The 21,622-nt window shown below is 58.7% G+C and overlaps 1 protein-coding gene across 7 annotated transcripts in view; it reads right to left on the bottom strand.

Annotated features, from left to right (window-relative positions):
- Positions 1-20,400, bottom strand: part of TECPR1 (tectonin beta-propeller repeat containing 1) — a 28,719-nt gene extending 8,319 nt beyond the window's left edge. For 4 of the 7 annotated variants that reach the window (XM_042240702.1, XM_042240706.2, XM_042240705.1 and 1 more), the window contains exons 1-16: positions 20,306-20,400; positions 15,351-15,586; positions 14,923-15,105; positions 14,550-14,672; positions 13,611-13,736; positions 10,486-10,660; positions 10,265-10,365; positions 9,012-9,113; positions 7,731-7,876; positions 4,759-5,072; positions 4,281-4,426; positions 3,703-3,858; positions 3,102-3,251; positions 2,855-3,012; positions 1,908-2,041; positions 1,017-1,119 (exon numbers count right to left, since the gene is read on the bottom strand). In XM_042240702.1, coding sequence (XP_042096636.1) covers positions 1,017-1,119; positions 1,908-2,041; positions 2,855-3,012; positions 3,102-3,251; positions 3,703-3,858; positions 4,281-4,426; positions 4,759-5,072; positions 7,731-7,876; positions 9,012-9,113; positions 10,265-10,365; positions 10,486-10,660; positions 13,611-13,736; positions 14,550-14,672; positions 14,923-15,105; positions 15,351-15,575 — 2,342 coding nt within the window. In that variant the 5' untranslated portion in view covers positions 15,576-15,586; positions 20,306-20,400. The remainder of the gene's footprint in view (positions 1-1,016; positions 1,120-1,907; positions 2,042-2,854; positions 3,013-3,101; positions 3,252-3,702; positions 3,859-4,280; positions 4,427-4,758; positions 5,073-7,730; positions 7,877-9,011; positions 9,114-10,264; positions 10,366-10,485; positions 10,661-13,610; positions 13,737-14,549; positions 14,673-14,922; positions 15,106-15,350; positions 15,587-20,305) is intronic. The other 3 variants (XM_027961127.2, XM_042240703.1, XM_042240704.1) reach the window with 3 other exon arrangements.
- Positions 20,401-21,622: the final 1,222 nt, after the last annotated feature.

Below are 21,622 nucleotides of genomic sequence, written 5' to 3'. Positions count from 1 at the left end.
ATAACGGGACCAGTGGAAAGGAGAGACACACAGGGCAAAGTCTTCCCGGGAGACTACCCAACGCTGAACTTAGATAAGGCTGCTCTGGCCGCTGGAACTCACACTACGGCTTTAAGGGCTGAGAAATACTGCAACTTAATTTACTTTTTAAAACAAGCAAAAGAACATATCCCAAGAAGAGTGTGAGAAACATGTTTCTATGCTGAGAGGGCAGGAACTAAGAAGAGGCATGCGATCTAGCTTTTCTAGAGTGTCTCCACTTCTGTCCCAAACACAGTGCCACTGACTCTCGTGTCCCAAAGCCTCACGTCTGGAGAATTAAAATAATTTTTGGTGGAGGCTACAATGTCCTCAGTAGCTTCCATTAAGCAACACTTTTTTAAAAAGTTAAATTACTCCCCTCCCCCCACTAAAAAAAGAGCACCAGATGGGATGGGGAGGGGGTGGCCATGTTCTATTTCTTGACCCTGGTAGTGATTATGTTGGGGTTTGGTTTCTGATAAGTCAGTAATATACAGGCTTCCCAGATGGCGCTGGTGGTAAAGAACCCACCTGCCAGTAGGAGATGTGAGTTCAGTCCCCGGGTCAGGAAGATCCTCTGGAGGAGAGCACGGCAACCCACTCCAGTATTCTTGCCCGGAGAATCCCATGGACAAAGGCGCCTGGCAGGCTACAGTCCATGGGGTTGCAGAGTCGGACACGACTGAAGCGACTTAGCCCGGTGAAGCATATACACGGTGATATATGTGGATATACCTATGTATGTCTACGTGTACTTCGACAGACACATCTCACCACATCCATGTATATGCACATTTCATGAGCTTGATATATGTTACGCTCTCCATAAGTGAGTTTTAAAAATATGTTATACTTAAAGATTCATGGGGGAAAAATCCTGTGTAGCCAGTCGGATCTAGTTAGTTCCACGTTGGGGGCCGGACGCCAGCTCTCCCACTGCTCGGGACGCGGCTGTCCAACTGGGCCCTGCTTCCGCAGGCGCCCACGTGGCGTACCTGCTGGTGTAGCCTGTGACAGGGTTCCAGCGCTGGTTCTCGTAGATGTGGACACACTTCACATCCCGCTGTGTGAAGACATTGCTGGTGCTGCTGGCCAGGCCTGGGGGGAGAGGCGGCGGTCAGACCGAAGCCACACCTGCTGCCCGCCCGGCCAGGTGAGAGCAGGCAAGCGGGCAGCCCGGGAGGGCTTGGTGGGCTGGCTGGCTCGGGTTTCTCTCTTCCTGGGGAGAGGAGAACCTGCCACTTTTCTGCCGCAGCCTCTCAGCCTCTTCCCCTTCCATCTCACTTACCTGGCACCTGGCAGGTATGAGGGCCCCCCCAACTCCTTACTAACAAAGGTGCCTCGGACCCCTCACACGACCCCCACGAACCTGTAAGATGGGGACAGAGGGAATTCCTGCCTCACAAACAGGGATGCCATTAAGCCTGTGTAGACGTGTGTTCCAGCGGTCTCAGTAGACCACAGTTCCACAGAGTAGCCACCCTCACTGTGGGGCGTGTGGGCCAGGGCGTGAAATGTCCCGTTTCAGGGTTTGCTTCTGCCTCCATTTACCCCTGCCTCTGGGACGCAGGGAGCTCATGGGGGTTCAGCAAGCTCTCACCCCCTAAGGCACGGCCCCCTCTAAAGAGGGACTGGAATTAGGCCTGAATCAAGAGACTGTGGTTCTGGCAGCTGTCTTTCTGAAACCTGCACAGTCTCCGGCTCAGCTATGGGTGCCCAGGAAGGCTCATTGGAGGCCAGGCCTTTGTGGGCTTGCGCCGTGTGCTTTGGCCCTAGGACGTGGAGGTTGGCAGAGGTGAAGGTCACCTGTCAAACGAGTGTCAGCACGGGGGCAGGGAAGGCAGCCAGGGATTAGAATGGGGTGGGCCCGGGGGAGCGGGGCCCACCTTCACCTTGGAAGCAGCCGCCGCCGTAGCCGCCCGTGTAGACCCAGGCCGTGTGGTCGTAGCCGATGCCCCACACCACGCCCCGGCTGTTGGCTTCCACCACCCGCAGGTGGCCGCCTATCTGCCGCCAGAACCTGTAGCGTGAGGGGGGGGGGAACGCGTCCTGCAGGTCTCTCCAGCCTCATCCCCTCCCTCTGCGGCCTGCCAGGGCTCCCGTTTGACTCAGCTTTGGTCTCCAGTGATGGACGCGACTGAGGATGAGGGAACCTGCTTGGCTTCCCCCGGGGGATTAACCAGCAAAGGGGGCCCAGAGCGGGCGCAGGAGCTGGTCAGGCCTGCAGTGGGCAGGGCCTTTAGGAGTCCCTGTCCATGGAGCTGTGTGGGTAATGGGGGCAGTTGTGGGGAGCTGAGGTCGGCACCCCGAGTTCCCACGCCCCAGGTCGGGGCGGGTCATGGCAGAGCAGGGTGAGCCACCGTGTGAGCCAGCACAGTCTCCTGGATGCGGGGTGTGCGGCCACCCGGGTGGCCTCCTGAGGGCGGAGGCCCTGCACTGTCAGCAGCGGGGCTTGTCTGGGCCCCGGGCACACAGGGCCACCAGGAGCGGACAAGCAGAGGGTGGGAAACATGCCCTCTTGCTACTATGTGGGCCCAGCCTCACCCACGTGCCCCCAGTCCTCATGGGCTCTGGGTGACCGGGGGGCAGTGGCAGGACAAGTCGGAGACCTGTGTCCCGGGACTCCACTCACGCTGCCCCCCTGGGGGGCCTCACTCCACCTCGTGGCTTTAAATGCCACCTGGGGGCCACACCTGCCTCACCCCCCAGCCCCGCCAGGTTCCTGATGCCCCCTTGGGGTCCTTGCACAGGCCAGGCTGGCGGGAACCCAGAGCTGGGGTCGGGCCAGCCCCCAGCCCCCAGCCCCCAGCCCGGTCGGGTGCAGCCAACCCACATCTGGTCACAGGGCAGCCGGCGCTCAGGGCCCTCAAGGTCTGGACCGGGCTCGCTCACAAAGATGTCCCCCTTGCAGGTGACGGACCAGATGGCCTGTGGGGAGGGGCGGCCGTGCACCCTCCGGCTCTCGCAGCAGGACAGGTTGAGCAGGGTGAGCTGGCAAGGGGGGGAGGTGGGTCAGCGAGGCCGGGCTGGCCCCAAGACGGCGGCCCCCATCCCTGCCCAAGGGACCCCTGCCTGCTTACCCAGTCGCTCATGTCCTGCTCAGTGGCGGCGGCCAGGCGCACGGGCCACCTCTGCCGCGTTCTCTCGGGGGTGTACAGGGCAAAGGAGTGCTTGGCCTCGCTGAACACGGGGACCAGCGCCGTCACCTCGTTGAGGAACACATGGATGTACTGCATGCGGGGGGTGGGGGTCAGCGGGACCCTGGGTGGAGCCCCGGCGCCGTGGGGGAGCAGGGACAGAGGGCCTTGGGCTCCCCGGAACGGTGGGGCTCCATGCGGGGTGGGAGGCAGGGTCACTGTGAGGGTCGCTCCTGAGCAGAAGCCTGAGAGGCCTTTTTGATGTTTAGAACCGGACTGATTTGGTTCAAACCCCAGCCCTGGTGGCAGGCTGACTCTGCCGCCAGGACCTGCTCCCTCCTCTGGAACTCGAGGGCCTGCACACGCTGCCCCAACTGCCCGGGATGCGGCCACCAGCTCCTTTCCCTCCTGGAAGACCCCTCCCCTAGACACAGCAACCCCTCCCCCCCCAGCAGCTCCCCCCTCCCCTAGACACTCCCCCTACCTCCCCCCTTCCCAGACACACCCGCCCACCTCTCCCATCCCTCCACGACGCCCCACCCACCTTCTTCTCCTCATGGACCACATAGTAGATGAAGAGGATGCTGTCCTGAGCCCCATCGTGGCCCGTGAGCTGCTCCAGGGCTACGTGGACGTCCATCCACTTGTGGGGTTTCCAGTCACACCACCACTGCAGGGCCCCAGTCTTCACCCACACAGACTGGAGCAGAGCCGGGAGCACAGTGGGACGGAGTCACAGGCGGGCCCCAGGGGGCCCCACACTCCAGCCCCGCACCTGGCACCCGAGGGCCACCCTGCTCCCTTCGCTGCCTCAGGGGCACTGCCCCCCCCCACTTCATCCTAAGGCCAAAAGTGACATCATCAGACACCCACCCAGGGCCAGGCCCCAAGCCAGGGCGTTCTGTGAGTCTGGGGATCAGCACCCGCTACCCGCTGCACAGGGTGAGGAAACTGAGGCCCCGGGCAGTTCCGTGCCCAACGCGGGGACCCACACCAGCCAAGACGGGGCCAGGTCCTCTGGGCCGGGAGCACAGTGGGGCCGCACACAAGTCTCCTCAGGGCGGGCAGACAGCAGGCGCTTAATGGATGCCTGCTGGAGGAAGTGCCTCAGGCACCACGCACCTGCTGCACCGCCTGCTCGTAGTGCTGGAAGCTCTCTAGCTCCCGCTTGGCCCTCTCCGTGAGCTGCTGGGAGATCTGCTTCCGCCAGGCGGCCGTCTGGGCCGGTGTGATGCACAGCGAGAGCGTCTGCACCGAGGGGCCCGGGCCTGCCAGCCAGCACAGCTTCAGGGCCGGGCGGCAGGCCAGAGTCGGCCCTTTCTTTCTGGAAGGCTAGGCTAGCGTCTCTGTGAAATGTCCTGTGAGCCCCTCCCTGCCACCTTTCACCCTGGTGGGGAGGCAGGTGTCCCCCAAACGTCAGCATGGGACGGCCGCCCCTGCTGGGACGGGGAAGGGAGGGGCGCCAGGCTAATGCCCTTCTTTCCGACTGCCTGACTGGTTGTGGAACGCTCCAGAAAGATGGGACTGAGCACGGTGGGGGCGCCAGGCTTGCTCCAGCTCCCCCCGAGCCCCGTCTGCAGCACTGGGCAGCTGTGCTTACCTGACTGGGCGGTGAACCACTTGAGGGTGGTGTGGGCCTCCACGGCACAGCCTCCACCAGACACCCAGGCCCACAGCGCGTGGCAGTCCGCGCTGTCAGGCTCCTCTAGGCCCAGCGGGAGGAGCGTCAGCGAGGAGAGGTCGGTGGCCTCTGGAAAGTTGGCAGTTGCATGGCTGGGCCCTTTCTTGGACTCCTTCCCATGCACCCCAGCTGGGCTGGAGGCAGGGCCAGGGACCTCCCAGGAGGTATCCGTGTCGCCGGGACCACAGGACTCGGCACTGCCCCTCACTTCGTTGCCAAAGAAGCAGCCGGCGCTGGAAGAAGGGGGCAAACCTGTGACTCCCTTGAACACATACTGTGCGACCCCCTGGGCAAATCAGCCTCTCTGCCACAGACAGCAATCCCTCTCCCCAGGGAGCAGGAACCCCGGGAACTTGAAGGGTCTCGCGTCACACCCGGACCAGCCAAATCAATGCATCTCGGGTGGAGATCCAGCAGCATTGTGGCTTCTTTATTGTAAAAACGTGGGATGTAAAATGTACCATTTAAAATGATAAAATGCGGTGGCATTAAGTACATCTGCAGTGTTCTGGAACCACAACCAACTTCCAGAACCTTCTCATCGCCCCGGATGGAAACTCTTGTACCATTACGGAGTCACTCTGCACTCTCCTCTTTTCCCCCAGCCTCCTGGCAACCGCCCGTTCCTCTCAGTCTCCACGGGCTCGCCTGTTCCCAACACTTCATACACATGGCCTGGTCAGGCTGTGGCCTTGTGTGACTGTCTGCTGTCACCTAGTGTAATGACGGCAAGGGTCATCTGTGCTGTAGCGGTGTCAGCTCTTCATCCCTTTTTATTGTTAGATAATATTCCATTGTATGGATACACCGTTTTATCCATCCATTCTTCCACTGACAGACATTTGAGTCGCTTCCACGTTTTGGCTATTTTGAGGATAAGGGGTGTGTCAGTCGCTCAGGCATATCCGACTCTGCGACCCCACGGGCTCTAGCCCACCAGGCGCCCCCTGTCCATGGGATTCTCCAGATGAGAACACTGGAGTGGGTTGTCATTTCCTTCTCCAGGGGATTTTCCCGACCCGGGGATCGAACCTGCATCTCCTGCATCGGCAGGCGAATTCTTTACCACTAGCAACCCCTGGGAAGCTCATCAGTGCTGCGATAAATATTCGTGAACAAATTTTTGTTTAAACGTCTGTTTCCGGTTCTTCTGGGCCTCTTTCTGGGACTGAAACTCCTGGGTCCTATGGTAACTCTGTCCTTAACCTCTTGAGGAGCTGCCACGCTGTATTCGAAGTGGCCGCATCATCACACCCCCAGCAGTGCAGGGCAGGTTGCCGGTATCTCCACATCCTGTCAACACTGATTCTATCTCTGTTTTTGATTATAGCTGTTCTGGTGGGTGTGAAGTGGTATCCAATGTGTTTCATTTTGTCTTTGTAACGTGGTTTTGTTTGCGTTTCCCTCACGCCTCATGACGTCGAGCATCTTTTCCTCTGCTTGTGGGCCACTCATGTACCTACTATTCCGAAGTATCTATTCAAGTCTTTTTCCTCCCAACTGTTTATTTTTTATTTATTTGGCTGCCTTGGGTCTTAGTTGTGGCACATGGGACATTTGATCTTCATTGTGGCATACGAACTGTTTTTAGAGATATATGTTTATGTGTCTGGCTGCGCTGGGTATTAGTCGCGGCACGGGAAATCTTCGTTTTGGGATCTTTCTTTGTGTCTCATGGACTCTCTATTGTGGCACACGGGATCCTAGTTCCTCAACCAAGAAAAGAAGGGCGTTGCAGGGTAGATCCTTCACTGCGGGAGCACCAGGGAAGTCCCTCCTTGTCCCTTTTCAGTTCTTTTTATCTGTTGTTGAGTTGCAAGAGCCCTTTATATATTCTCGATAGTAGGCCTTGTCAAATATATGATTTCCAGTATTTTCTCCCATCCTTTCGAATTTTTCATTTTCTTGAAGTGTCCTTAGAGGAACAAAATTTTCTTAATGTTGATGAACTCTGACTTATCTATGTTTCCTTTAGTTTCTTGTGCTTTGGGTATCATATTTAAGAAGCCGTTGGCAAACCCAAGGTCACAAAGATCTGGCATCACTGGTTTTGGAAGTTCTCAGCTGATTCCAATGTGCCGACCACTTTGAGAACTACTGGCTGGAGAGCCGCAACCCACAGGTAACTGAGCAAACCCCACTGGCCGGCCTCCCGGCCCCTCTAGGCTGACGGTGCAGCCGAGTGCTGACTGCCGAGCTGGGGGAGCAGAGGGTGGAGACCAGCGTCTGAGGGGGGCCTGAGCTGCAGACAGGATCGCAGGCCGTGCAGCTGGGAGGGTGAACACAGGCAGCCCCCGTCACAGAGCAGAGGTGGCCTCGGCTGAGGTGCTGGGTCACCTGCCAGTGTTCCCCTGGCCGTCGGGTAGGGCTGGGCCGCATCTCCCCTCTAACCCCGGGGAGCCCAGGGCACGGTCCCCAGAGCTGTGGCCGGGCACACCTGGGACCTTGCGAGAAAAGCAGAGCCTCGAAAACGAAGCTCTGCAGGCCGGGCGCGGGGGTCCCAGGGAGCTGGGCCTCCCGGAGTTCTGGTCTCAGTCCCGGCCTCACCTCCTGCTTAGAGACCCTGCACCTTCCTTCCCGCTCTCCTCGGACACAGGGCCTGAGCATCCCGGGAAAGGAAGCCTTTCCTCGCCCAGACCCTGAGGCTTCGACACCAATGGCCAGCCCCGCTCCGGACGGCCCCAGGCCCCATGTGGACGGACGCCCTGGCCTCGCTGAGCTGCCCGCTTCCGCCTCCCACGTGCAGCGCTTGCCCTCGGGCCCAGCAGGACCCCGGCCCAGGACGTGAGGAGGCCCCACGGCTGCGGGTCACCACGGCTCGGGCCTGGCGCTCTCCTACCGCCTCCTGCCCCGCCCGCCCAGCCCGGCCAGCTAAGCCCGCCGCCTGTCACCTGAGGAGGCCGAAGGAGCTGCCGGAGAGCGAGCGGTCGCCCTCCCGGCTGGCGACGATGACCTTCCACGTCTTCCCGCTGAGCTCGCTCTGGGTGACGCCCTGACGGAAGTACAGGGCCCGGTCCACGCAGCTGATGCCCCAGACCTGCACGGAGAGGTACTGCTGGGCGGGCGGGGCGGAGCCCCCTTCCTTGTGAGGGGGTGGGGGGACCACGTGGGGCGAGCACCCCGGGTCGAGGACACATCTCGGGGTGTGCCCAGGAAGGGCCTGGGGGCTGTGCGCCGAAGCAGAGCCCAGAGGGGCCAGGGTGGGCACGGCTCCAAGCCCCAGGGAAGCAGGAACCCCTCCCTGGCTCCACGACCTCAGGCCGACTCAGGGCTTTGGGGCACCAGGGTCCACAGAGGTGCCAGTGCTGGTGGGCGCTGCGTGGGGACGGACTCCCACCCGTGTCCCCATCCTCTGTGTGGCATTTTGTGGGAAGGAAGCTGCTCCCCAAGTGAACCCAGAGGATGCGCCTTTTCTTTCTGAATCGGCAAAATAACCTTGATTCCAACCTCATTTTTAGGGGGAAGATGGCCGAGCAAGGCTCCTGCCCGCTATCTTTGGGCACTGAGGAAGGTGGGTGCATGGGTAGCTGAGGGGCCCAGAGGACGGGCCCTGGCTCTGGGGGTGCCCGAAGGCAGAGCCGTGGCCCCAGCAGACCTTGCTGTGGAGGTCGTGGCACCTCTGTCACTTGGTCATGGCCCACAGCCTCTGTGATCAGGCCTGTGGGCACCAGCTAGCACCCACCTTGCCCCTGCCCGTGTGTGCCCAGCCCACCACGGTGGGTGAGAAGGGTGAGTGGGCACAGGAAAGGCCACCACCCCCGCACCCCGGAAGCGCTTTTAGAGCAACGGGAAAGGCGTCACCTGCACCCTCGAGTCTTAAAAGTAGCCAAACCTCTCTCTACGAGGAGGAGGCTACCCTGTAGGAACCGTGCCTGTGGTGCTCGTGATGCTGGCGAGATGCCGCTGCTGGAGCTGGAAAACGTTTTGTCCTTTACCTGGGCGCAGACACCTCTTAGCACGCCTCCCAGTCCCCAGAGTGAACGCCCCGCCCAGATCCGTGCTCGTGACCACTGCTCTGGGGCTCAGCAGGAAGCGGCCCCCCAGCTGCCCTCGTGGGCCTGCAGTGTGTGCTGGCCCTAGACCCCTGCCCTAGTGGCCTCACGCGCAGGCCTGGTGGAAAGGGACAGCGGGGAGCAGGGGGCACCCGCTCTGAGGCCACCCCCGCCACACACCTGGTCATTCAGGCCCACATTCACCATCATCATTTCTCCAAACATCTTGATCCAGCTGGTGCCACAGGGGTTGTGAGAGTTGACGCCTCTTCGGAACCAAACCTGGGAAATCAGAAATAAACACACCTCCCTGGAGGGCCACTCAAATGGAAGGGTTTTTTTTTTTTCTTTAAAGTCTCAGGAAGAACGAATGAGTAATTTGGTCCTTTGGTTCAGGCCACAGATGAGCACAGCACACTGTTCAGAAAGGATGCCCTTGGGCCTCCCCAGTGGCTCAGTGGTGAAGAATCCCCCTGCCAATGCACAGGACACAGATGTGATTCCTGATCCGGGAGGGTCCCACCTGCCACGGAGCAATCAGGCCCGAGTGCCACGACCACTGAGCCTGTCTCCAGAGCCGCGCCTGCTGAGGCCCGTGTGCTCCAGGGCCCGGGCTCTGCAACAAGGGAAAGCCCTGCAGGGGGAGGCCTGCGCGCCGCCGCTGGGGGCGACCCCGCTCCCTGCAACAACCAAGACCCAGCACAGGAAAAACAAATGGTTATTTTTAAAAAGAAAGAAAAGATGCCCTGGGACGAGAGATAGTGGAAGCAAGAAGAAAAGAGATTGTGAAAGCAACTCAAAATAAGCGTATTTCACTGGACTCGCCTCTGATAAGGTAAAAATGAGCACTTCTGGACAGGAGGGGGAGGCAGTCAGTTAGCTGAGTTTGCTTCTGATATCTGGAATGCTATGGCCTGTTGAGGGATAGTCATTTTGGGCTTGGTACAGGGGTGCAGGCAAGGCGAGGGTGGGCTCACCAAAGGGCTCGGAGATCACCAGCGGCAGCGGCAGAAAAGCCCACAGGGCTCGGCTGAGGCCGGCTGTGCTCCAAAGAGCAGAATTCTATTTGCATTCTTAACTGTTGGCAGTGCTGGGCCTGCTGCCGCGTGGCCCTTCTCTGGCCGTCTGAGCAAGGGCTCCTTCTAGCTGAGGCACAAGAGCTTCGCCTGTGGTGGCTTCTCTTGTGGCAGGGCATGGGCTCGGAGCTCGAGGGCGCAACAGCTGTGGCCCACGAGCCGAGCTGCTCTGCATCACGTGGGATCTTCCTGGATCAGGGATCCAGCCTGTGGCTCCTGAATGGCAGGCGAGTTCTTTACCACCAGGCCACTAGGGGAGCCCTGAAGAGTTAAGACCACACTCACAAGGACAAAAACCCACACGACCCTCAACATTAAACTGAGCCCTCAGACCCAGCCCCAGGGACCCTGTCTTACCTTCCGGTCCTTAGTGACGGCCCAGACCACGCAGACTCCCGTGGAGACATGCAGGATCCCATTTTCAGATGTGGGAGGCTCCACTGTGGACCAGGAACTGCCTACCCGACCCCAGGAGGAAGTGCAGGCAGCCCCCATCACTAGGAGCTCAGGGTGGGTGGGGGGTTGAAGCCAGGTGCCCCCTGCCCGCCTCTCCCAGCACAGTGTGCAGAGCCGCCCACCTTTGGGGTTGTTCCTGTTGATTCCTTCCCGAACCAAGGCCTGGCCCTCCCAGAGCGTCACCCACAGCAGGTCGTGGGGCCCACAGCTGATCTGAACCGCCTCCCCGGGTGTGTCCACCAGGGACCACGACGAGCCTTCGGGGTTGTGGTGGCTGACATTCTCTCTGTACCACACCTGGGAGGCGAGGGATACCAGCAGGGTCAGGCCAGGGCTCCATGCCGGGTCAGCTCCCAGAGTTCAGCTGTGTCTGCATCAGCCTGTGCACAGCCCAAACGTCGGGGTCTCCGGACGACCCGGGGTCTCCAGGGGACCACCCAGATCTCCCTCACCTTGTCCCCACTGCCATCCAGAGCCTCGCCCCAGATTAGATGTCTCCTGCCTATGCTGGAATATGTGACACCAACACGTGGATTTTGGCGGTCCCAGGGGACAGACCTCTTTTGTCAACTGTTGGACTTGTGAGAACTCCAGCCCTGGCCTGGGTGTCCTGCGCCCCCTAGCGGCCAAATGCTCTCAGCACACCTGTTTCTAAGAAGCAGGGCCCTGGGTGGCTAGATAAGAGAACCCTCAAGCCTCCTTTTAAGGAATGTCTAAGCTGCAAGGAGATCAGACCAGTCGATCCTAAAAGAAATCAACCCTGAATATTCATTAGAAAGACTGATGCTGAAGCTCCAATACTTTGGCAACCTGATGCGAAGGGCCGGCTCATTGGGAAAGACCCTGATTGAAGGCAGGAGGGGACGAGATACAGTTGGATGGCGTCACTGACTCAATGGACATGAGCTTGAGCAAGCTCCAGGAGACGGCGAAAGACAGGGAAGCCCGGTGTGCTGCAGTCCATAGGGTCGCTAAGAGTCAGACACAGCTGAGTGAGTGAACGACTACAATGTTCTTTGGGCTTCCCTGGTGGCTCAGATGGTGTAAGAATCTGCCTGCAATGTAGGAGACCCGGGTTCAATCCCTGGGTCAGGAAGATCCCTTGGAGAAGGAACTGGCAACCCACTCCAGTATTCTTGCCTGGAGAATTCCATGGACAGAGGAGCCTGGTGGGCTACAGTCCATGGGGTCACAAAAGAGTTAGGATACGACTAGAAACACATTCCACTTCAAAATGTTCTTTGCAAGGACTGATGCTGAAGCTCCAATACTTTAGCCACATGATAAGAAGAGCCGCCTCATTGGGAAAGACCCCGATGCAGGAAAGGTTGGAAGGCCAAAAGGGAAGGGAGCGACAGAGGATGAGATGGTTAGATGACATCGCTGACTCAGTGGACACGGATCTGAGCAAACTGGGAGACAGCACTGGAAGGACAGGGAAGCCTGCTGTGCTGCAGTCCAGGGGGTCCAAAGAGTCGGACAGGACTTAGCAGCTGAGTAACAACAAAACGTTCTTTCTGTCCTTAACTGGATGACAGGGAGCACAATCAGGTATTTAAGATGGAACCACCTGCTTCTATTGCCCAAACTATGTGGCTCGTTTCATCTGGAGGGGGTGGCATGTCTCTGTGGTCCAGGAAGCCTGGGGTCCAAGGCCTTCCAACCCTGTCACCTCACCTTTTCTTTAAAAACTCTTTATTGGTGAGATTTATTACTCATTAATTTTATTTATAAACTTTATGCTATCTTAGCAGAGCACCATATTTTCGAAATATGTAACACGGTCTCGCTTATGATAATGAATAACACACTTCCAATGATTTAGTATAAACACTATTTTCCAAGGGAGAAAAGGGACACTGGAGTGGATAGGTTATAACTCTCTCACTATTGCCCACATGCGTTCCATGTAATGGGCCCTATTTGCACATGAAGTTTTGCTGGGTGCTTCTTCAGACAGTTTATCCAGTGACTAAGCCAGCGGCTGGATCCACAGCCCCCCATGCTGCAGAACCAGTCCCAGGCAGCCCCCCTCCTGCTGCCTGCTGGGTTTGACCCGACTGTCTGCTCAGCTTCACCCAAAGCCCAGGTCCTGGTTCCACCTTTAATGGACCGCGGGAGCGACACAGGGGAGCGCTGGCTCACACCCGGCACGGCTCTCAAACCTGTTCTCCCCTCTCTCTGCATCCAGGTGGCCCCGCAGTGGCGCTGCGTCCGGTCCAGCTCCCCAGCACCCTTCAGTGTGGCTAAGAGAAAGCCACCATGGGGTGGCCTCGGCCTGGACCGAGCAGGACCTGGAGGCAGGCCTGATGAACGCCTGCTGGGACTGTTCCAAAACCATGCAGAGAGTTTTGATCAGTTTGTGTTCAGAGTACTGAGGAGTCACAAAGTGTTAGACCACCTGCGCCCAGGACCGTCTGTGTCGCTGCCCCTGCTGCTGGCAGGGGTGGGGTTCATTTCTTTGAATCACATTTCCTAGATCGCAAGCTCCCCGAGTGAAGACGCTCCTCTCCTCTCGAAACCTCCCCCCATCCATCCATCTATCCACCCATCCGAAAGCCTTGCATCCATCCATCCATCACCCACCCGTCCTAACAGCCATCCATATATCACCCACCCATCTACCCATCTATCTACCCTCCCACCCATCCATCCACCTAGTAATCCACTATCCATTCATCCATATACCTGTCTACCAACCCATCTGCTCATCCACCCATCCATGCTTTCATCCACGTAACTATCCATCCATTTATACACACACACCCACCTAGCCAGACCCCTCTGCATCCATCCACTTATCTACCCATCCTACCCACCCACCCTTAATATACTGGACACTCTGCTGTGTGGGAGGCACCAGAGGGCACTGGGAAGGGAGCCTAGCCTCGCTCTGAGGAGCCAAGCCTGAGGCAACCCAGCCCAGGGTGGGCGCCGACCAAGGCTCCCGTTGCTCGAGGAGGGACAGGCCAGGACCAGGCACGCAGGGGAGCTCAGAGGCCTCTGGGAGGACGAGGACCCAGAGGGTCCCCAGGACAGCAGGGTCACAGGAGGGGGGACTGTGGGGCCCCCAGCGTCATGCCACCTGCTCAGAAGCCCCTGCTGCTGGGACAGGACGTGAGGTAGAGGGCCCAAGGAGCGCCCGACTTCATTCACCCGGGAGGCCAGCGAGGGCAGCCTCTCCCCCACCCGCTCTGTGGGTGGCCCGGTCCACCACCTCCCATCCGCAGCTCTGGGGCGGCCTTACCTTTCCCTGAAGGGTCACGGCCCACACAGACAGGCGGCCCACGGGCTCGTCTGTGACCTCCCACCCGCCCACAGAGAGGTCGCTGAAGGGGTCAGGCAGTTGCTGGGGGTCGTCCTCCGAAGGGATCTGCATTGAAGGGGTGGGAGGCAGGAGGCCTCAGTGCCCGTGGGCGCCTGGGACCGGAGCGGCGCTGGTCCGCTCCTACGAGCCCCCACCCTGGCTGCCCGCCAGCCCTCAGCATGCTCCCTCTGTCCTCTAGCCCGGCCCCGCTGACCCCACAGGGCGAGCAGTATCAGGTGGAGGGCCCCTCTGCCGTGTCCTCCCCTCCACCGGCCGCAGGCTGGACTGCTGGCCCTGAGAGCTCACGGCGGCCCCTGCTTCGCTGTGACTCCATCCGCCATGGAGAAGGAGGTGACCCCAGGACACGGCTGTGGGGTGGGGGCTCCCATGACCCTGGCTGTTGCCCCGCTGCCTTGCTGCTCCCACCCCGGGGCCTGGGCCGGTGGCCCCACCTCGTGGCATGGGCCCTGCAGAGAGGTCAGGCAAGGGTCTGAGGCCTTCCTCTCATTCAGGGCCCCTGAGCACCCCAGTCCAGGCCTCACATCCCTTGGTTGGTTTTTCTGGGTCACTGGAAAAATACAAGGGCCTGAGTGGCTCCTACATGGAGTGGGGTGGGGTGGGGGGCTGGGGAGGAAGATGTACCCAGATCGAGTCTCAGTCCGGGACAGGGCAGTCCAGAGACCAAGGCAACGCCCTGCTGTGCTGCCCTGGGCCACAGTCCGGCCCAGCTCTCAGAGTGGCCATCCCCCAAAGGAAGGGACACAGGGTCACAGCATTCAGCACTGGACGGGGTCAGGGGCCAGGACCCGGAGGGCCACGCGGCACTCCCCGCTGTGGGCCTGCTGTCTACGTGCCCCCTGGTCCTACAGGTCCCCAGACCTTGGCCCAGGTATCCTGAGACTTGTATCTCCTGTACCGGATCCACCTCCGGCGCCGCACGCAGGAATTCCACTTCTTGTCCCTCGTGTAGGTGGCAGGGAAGTCGATGGCATACGTCCACCCCTGAAACATCAAGGTGGGGGTGGGGGGGCCTCTGGAAGTTTCCCGGGGAAGGACAGGAAAGAGCCGGGGAAGGGGGAACGGGACGGAAGAGGGGCGGGGAGGCAGCTTGTGGCCTGAAGCGTCACCCCGTGGGCCCCATCCAGCAAGCAGGGGGCGCGCGGGGCCCAGGCTGAGGTCCGACGCCACGGGGCGCTGGGGGCAGCACTCAGGGGACGGGGCAGCCCCGCCGGCGAGGCCCGAGCTCACCTACCCCTTTCTCCGTGGGCTCCCCTCCAAAATTCTCGTCCACGTACCAGTCCGACTCCCACGACCAGTGTGGCGAGGGCAGCGCCACCCCATCCAGCGGCCGGTGCTGGAGCCCACTCACGTCACTCCACGGCCAGCGGTCACTTGGCAGGAGCATCTCACAGAAGCCGCCCATGGGGTTCCAGCGCTGCAGGCCGGATGCAGAGACTGGCCTTAGGCCCGGGCAGCTTGGGGCACAGCCGTCGCGAGCTCCTGGAACCCGCCCCAGAGCCTGTGCAGACCCGGCCAGTGGCCTGGTGAGGACAGGACAGGGCGCAGGCTGCAGCGGCTACACGGCCCTATCTCAGCAGAATGAAGGCAACAGGCGGGAACAGGCCAGGCATCGGGGGTGCAGGGCTGTCTCCCAGCGACCCTGCTACCCCTCGGACCCACCTGATTCTCATAGGCCTCCTCCTGGCAGCGGATGGGGACATCGCTGGCACCCACGAGCACGTACACCTGGTGGTCACAGGCAATGCCCCAGCAGCAGTCCCTGGCCGCGCTGACCCGCTTGAACTCCAGCTGGGTGTCCCTGCACGGCTCCCATTGGTGCCCGGCCGTGGACAGCGTGAACACCCTGCCGAACAGGTCCACCGCCCACAGTGCCGAGCTGGGCATGGCCCTGGGGGCTGAGGGGAGAGAGGCAGGAGGGTGAGGTCTGTGGGCACGGCTGCTTCGGACCCTGGCCCTGGGGACCACCTGGCGAGGCAGGGAAATCCAAGGTGACACTCTCTTGCTGCAGGGGGCTGAGCACCCTCCCCACCCCCCAGCAAAGCAGGGGGAGAGCCCAGCTTCAGTCCAGGTTCCTTTTCTGTTGCCTTTTCTCCCTCTCAGGGTAAGGATTTTTTTTTTCTCCAAATATACAAAAAAGCCCAGAAAAAAAAATATATACCATCCAAATACCTACTGCCCCCAGTTTAATGAATAGTGTTATCATTTGGTCACAGTTTGGATCTTCCTTGTCTAAAGAATAAATGACAGGTTGCAGATCTAATGAATCCTTGAGAGGCCACCTCAGAGGCCCCACCCTCTGGTGCACAGGGTCCCCCTCACGCTGGCGGGGCCCCTCTTGATCTCCCTTCTTCTGGCTTTGGTAGGGGCGTCCGCATAGGCCCAGCACCCCAGCCAGAGTCCCGTGTGGTCCTGTAGGAGCCCCTCGACTGAGAGGGTGGCAGGGATGGCAGGGGCCTGTCTTCACCCGCCTTCGGTGGCCACCTCCCCCGACCCCCTCCTCCTGCCGCTCTCTGCTGCTGTTCTCTCGTCTCCCCTTCTGTTGCGTGGAGGGTGTGCAGGCCCAGGCCTGAGCTCCAACACTGACACCAGCAGAGCCCCGTGGGGCTTCTGGGCACAAGGCCTTCCTGTGTCCTCCGTTTCTTTGACTGCAGAGGATGGCCTTCATTCAGCCTCCATGACCTTCCCTGAGTTCCAAGGGGCGAATTTAAGCAGTTGGTAATTAGGGAAGGAAGGGACTGCAAGACCAGGGAGAGACAGTCCAGAGCAGCCTTGGGGCAAGGCCCTGGTTCCCCATTACACACCACAGTACCTTTAAGCTACCTTGCAGACACGGAAACCCCCTCCAGGTGGGAGAAGTTAATGATTAAGCATAGTATGCTTCCCACAAGCATGCAGACCCCAGGCCATTGGACCCGAAGGTTGATGACGCTGAAGGCTGATGATGGTGGTGCTGACCTCACCACCAACCCATCAGCTTGTCCATGAGCTTACCACACCCTCTTTGGACAATTACTGCAAAACTTGTCACTATGTTCCCCACATAGGGACACACGTACTTGAGGGCATTTAGCCTGCTGCGGTCCCCTTTGCCTGGCAGAGCGGTAAAGCTGTCCTTTTTCACTTCACCCGGAACTCTGTTGTTGCTCAGTTGCTAAGTTGTGTCTGACTCTGCGACCCCTGGAGTGCACCTTGCCAGGATCCTCTGTCCTCCACTATTTCCCGGTGTTTGCTCAAGTTTATGTCCACTGAGTTGGACGTGAACCTCTCTAACCATCTTAACCTCTGCCACCCTCTTCTCCGTTTGCCTTCAGTCTTTCCCAGCATCAGGGTCTGTCTCCAAGATCCAGTGTGGCACTGGTGTACAGAGAAGCTGAGCTTTCAGCATCACCACTGACCGCCTCCCACCCTCCAACCCTGGGGCTGACGGGGCTGCTGCTCCCTGCAGCTTGACTCCTGGAGCCACGTCAAGGCCACGTGGCCAGACCTACGGCAGCAAAACAGAGCAGCTGGATGAGGGCAGTGGGGGGTCACAGCGAGCAGCTCTGCCCGATGGAGCAGCCCCCACACCCAAGACCGTGCAGCGCTGCAAAAGGAGGGCACAGCTTGTCTGACTTGGAAGCCGGAGCGACCAGAAGACGGAGCCTGGGCGCCTCACAGCTGGAGCCAGGCTGTTCTGCTCGAGACACCGGGGGCACAGACAGCGTGACAGCTGGAATGGCAACATGGGTGACGGAGCGCCTCTGAAAACAGGAGCAACTGCTGTGAGCAACTAGGCTCGTCTGGAACAAAGTGTGTCTTACAAACGTGGAGAAGAGAGTGTGGGCTGCAAGGAAGTGACTGAAGGATAAAGAATAGGAAGTCAGGAAGTGGAGCAGGCGCCAAACTTTGGAAAACACCCAGGACAGGCAGCGGCGACAGGAAGAATGGAGAAGTGTGACGTCCGGGTCAAACACACGGGAAGTCAGGACGCCAGCTTTCTGAAGCCATTTGAAAACTGGCAACTTCATCTGGGTGCCTGAGCTGGGACTCCTGGGATAGCGGTGGCACATCCAGATGCCTTCTGCTCTTCCCTGGTCAAGCCTGAGGGTCCACTCTCCCCCTGAAGCATTTATACTGTGACTCAAGAGTCCCAGAGTCACACTGGACCCAGACTGTGGGAATTTGGGTCCTGGCCCCACTACCTTCTAGCATGACCGAGAGTCCACTGACTAACCTCTCTGTGCCTCAATCTCCTAGTCTGGAAAAGGCAGAAAGGAGGACTGACCTACTTATGTAGTTGTTGTGAGACCTGAAAGAGGTAACACAGGCACAGAGTTATACCAGAGTGCTCAGCACCCAGCAGGAACTCAACGAGTGTTACTGAAATCATTTTACTTCTTGGCATTTACTCTCCCAGGCTGCTAATCTTCTCTCTCTTAAAAACAAACAAACAAAAAATCAACGCCCTTTCTGGTCAGTCAGAGTCCTTGACCTCCTCATTTCCTCTGCATCTCCCAGCGCCCTGCACAAAGTGAGTGTTTATTCAAAGTTACAGAAAATCACTGCCACCTACATTCACTGCCTCCCTGAACGAAGATGGAAATACAGTTCCAGGGAAGCCAAATGTCACAAATACTTCAGGTTAAAAGTAAGGTCCTAGGTCACGCTTCCCTGGTGGCTCAGTGGTAAAGAATCCGCCTGCCAACGCAGGAGACACAGGTTTGATCCCTGGGTTGGGCAGATCCCCTAGAGAAGGAAATGGCAACCCACTCCAGTAGTCTTGCCTGGGAAAGCCCATGGACAGAGGAGCCTGGAGGGCTCCTAGAGTCAGACACAACTTAGCGACTACACAACAATACAAAGCTTCTAATAGGTGGATAGGTATGCGATAAGGCAAGTATGTTAAGCTGTCAATAGTAGAATCTAGGTGGAAGGTGAGTATGTGGGTGCTAACTGTATAATTATTTCAATTTGACTATGTTTGACAATCCTCTTCATAAGTTGTTGGGGAAAAGTAAGAGTTTTACATAGGGGAAGGAGGTATGTCAGTTCCCATGGTGATTTTTTTTTAATTAAAAAAAAAGTTTTATTTATTATTAGGCTGTGCCAGGTCTTAACCGCAGCACATGGGATCTTTAGTTGCAGCACGTGGGATGTGGTAGCACGGAGTCTTAGCCTTTGGGCCACCAGGGGAGTCCCCCATGGTGACATTTTTTATGTGAACCCAGTCTTCAAAGACATTTCTTGGCTCACTGTACAAGTAACCGGTGAGGTCAGGCCCAGTCTGCATCTTGAGCTCAATGAATGATGCTGTTGAACTTAAATACACTTTCCTTCAGAGAAATGACTAAGTGGTCATTTCCAAACAGACATAATTGAGCCTTCTGGGCAGCTAACAGAAGACTCACCTGGGGGTGATGTTTGTAAACTCCCTCTGGAGTGGAAAATCCTGGTGCCCATCACTTCCCAGCTAAAGATGCTAGGAGTTAGCCATCCTTGGTTAGTCCCACCCCCTTGGCCAAGATGTGGTCTCAATTTCTCATGAGCCAGTTTCTGGCTGTGAGGTGATGGGGTAACACATCTAGGGACATTGGGTCACTGGGTCAGAGGACTCTTGAATGGGAGGTTGAAGCGTTGAGTTCCACAATTCTGGGATTTCTTTGTTTTGTAGAAGTGAAGAGGTAGAGGCAACATCTCCCAAGAAAGTGACCTCCGATTCACCAAGAAACTCTGCACGGTGAATTCCAGTTGGTGCCTCAGTCATTCTACTCAGAAGACTTGCTGGCCACCCTCAGAACCATCTGCCTTTCTGCGTGGTTAATTAACAGATTCCTTCAGAGAAGTGGAGGTACCCAAGGGAAGGTGGGGGTGGAGAGAGTAGGCTGGGGTGTGGTAGAGGAAGGGACAGAGTCCCAAAGGAGAGCCTGAAGCATTAACTTCCCAGTCGCCTTAGGACTGCTTCCTGCAAGGTTTGCTGCCTTTTTTTTTTTTTTTTTTCCTTTTTATCACACCCTGTCACACCCATCCCCTGTACAGAGAAAACCCTTTGCTACTAAAGCGGCTCACTGCCTGCCTGACAATTGTGAGGGCTGCTGGGAGGCAATGTCAGGGTCAAAGAGGTGGGAGAAAAGAGAAGGACATGCAAGACAGTTGAGCCCTTCCTGAGGAGCTGGGTCCATCCTCTCCCACATTTGGCAGCTCAGAAAATAACCTCCGGCTCTCTGATCTGGGCGGTCAGCCTGGTTTCACTCTGCTTCCCAGTGGTGGGGCGACAGGTGGGCCCCTTGCCCGGCCACCAGTAGCATCTCAGCGCCGGCCCTGGCCATCTGCCTGAGCTAATCCTAGGACAAGCAGCTTTGCTGTGATAACTGCCCACAGGAGGGGAGGCGGGTTCGATCCTCTCCACCCTCCAGCCACTTCCCAAGTCACTCCAGGGCAGATGCTGGCTGGGGTGTCATGTTGCTGGGGGGAGGGTGGGCGGGGGCGCTGCACCCGCGGGTGTGCAGCAAAGAGCACCAGCACAGCCCCTTCCCCACTCCGCACGCGTGGGAAAAACGCAGTTGCTGCCTCAGCCGCCCCAACCTGCAGGAGTGACCGAGGCGCCCGTCCCCCCTCCCGGCCGCCGCCGCACTCACCTGCGGGAGAGGGGCACTGCGCGGGCGGGGTCGCAGCGATTGCTGCTCGGCGGCTGGAGAGCGGCCCTGCCCTCCCGCGAGGCGGAGGAGACTGTGGGCAGGAAGCGGCAGCCAGACCCGCGCCCATTGGTCAGCTTTGCAGTGACGCAAAGACCGCAGGCGCGCTATTGGCTGCGGCCTCCTGCGTCCTCAGCCGGCCTCGGGGTCTCGGCGGGGCCGCGTGCCCGCCCACTTCCGGGGTCTGACTGAAGTGCAGCGAAGCCGCGGTGGTTCCGTCCGCTTTCCGTGTTCCCGGGGCCGAGGCGGCCCCGCACACGGTCCACAGACCCCCGGGACTTGGCCGGTCGCCTCCTAAGGCGGCCGGCCGCCCCCAGGGTCTACCCATTGGAGCAGGCGGTGTGTTCTCAGGGCCTCAGGCGAGGAGCGGGGCAGGGTCGGGAGGCGCCTGGGTGCACAGCCGTGCAGGGACTGGAGGAGCAGGCGGGGGTGGTGGCGCGAGCCGGCTTGTGGGCGCTTGGAATCAGGCACCGAAACAGGTGTCCAGGTGGTTTCCACCTAAGCGAAACGTCGCCTTGCCTACACAGAAAGCTTTAACCTTCTCGGGAGAAATCCCAGGAACAGGTGATTTTGTGAGTACAACATGGTGTGGTAGCAATAACAAGTCACCGTTTTGTTCAGGTTCTGTGCTGCCAGTGTTTAACTACCCTCGAAGATCTACTGCGAGGTAGCTTTATGTAGCAAAGCCAACACGTGAGTGCTTGATGGGTGCCAGGCTCCGGTACGTGGGCCTTCTCAATTCATCTCTCCAACAACCCAGAGAGGTAGGAGATGATTTTTTCCCCAAAGTTGGGCTGGAGAAAGAAAAACAAAAGCAGAAAAGGAGATGCGATTGAGGAAAGGCCAGACACAGCCAGACACAGAGGCTGAAGCAGTATCAGTTGGACCTTGCTTCTCTCCCTTCTTCTCTGGTTCTTGTTCCTTTCTGGGGACCCACAGGGGAAGCCCCACATGGATTGTCTCCAGATGGAGAAAAAGCTGAAGCCTCTGGTTCATCCTGGATGGCTCTGCGGAGTCTTGTGTGTGATGAGGGAATGGCATGTGTGGACTGACTGAGCCTGGAGAAGTGGGTTGTTTTGGATGGTATGTTTGTGTCCTCCCAGGATTCATCATTCGGAGAAGGCAATGGCACCTCACACCAGTACTCTTGCCTGGAAAATCCCATGGATGGAGGAGCCTGGTGGGCCGCAGTCCATGGGGTCACGAAGAGTCAGACACGACTGAGTGACTTCGCTTTCACATTTCACTTCCATGCCTTGG

This window comes from Ovis aries, chromosome 24, assembly GCF_016772045.2.
Source record: "Ovis aries strain OAR_USU_Benz2616 breed Rambouillet chromosome 24, ARS-UI_Ramb_v3.0, whole genome shotgun sequence".
Lineage (NCBI taxonomy): Eukaryota > Metazoa > Chordata > Mammalia > Artiodactyla > Bovidae > Ovis > Ovis aries.
This window is presented reverse-complemented; position numbering and strand designations above follow the sequence as displayed.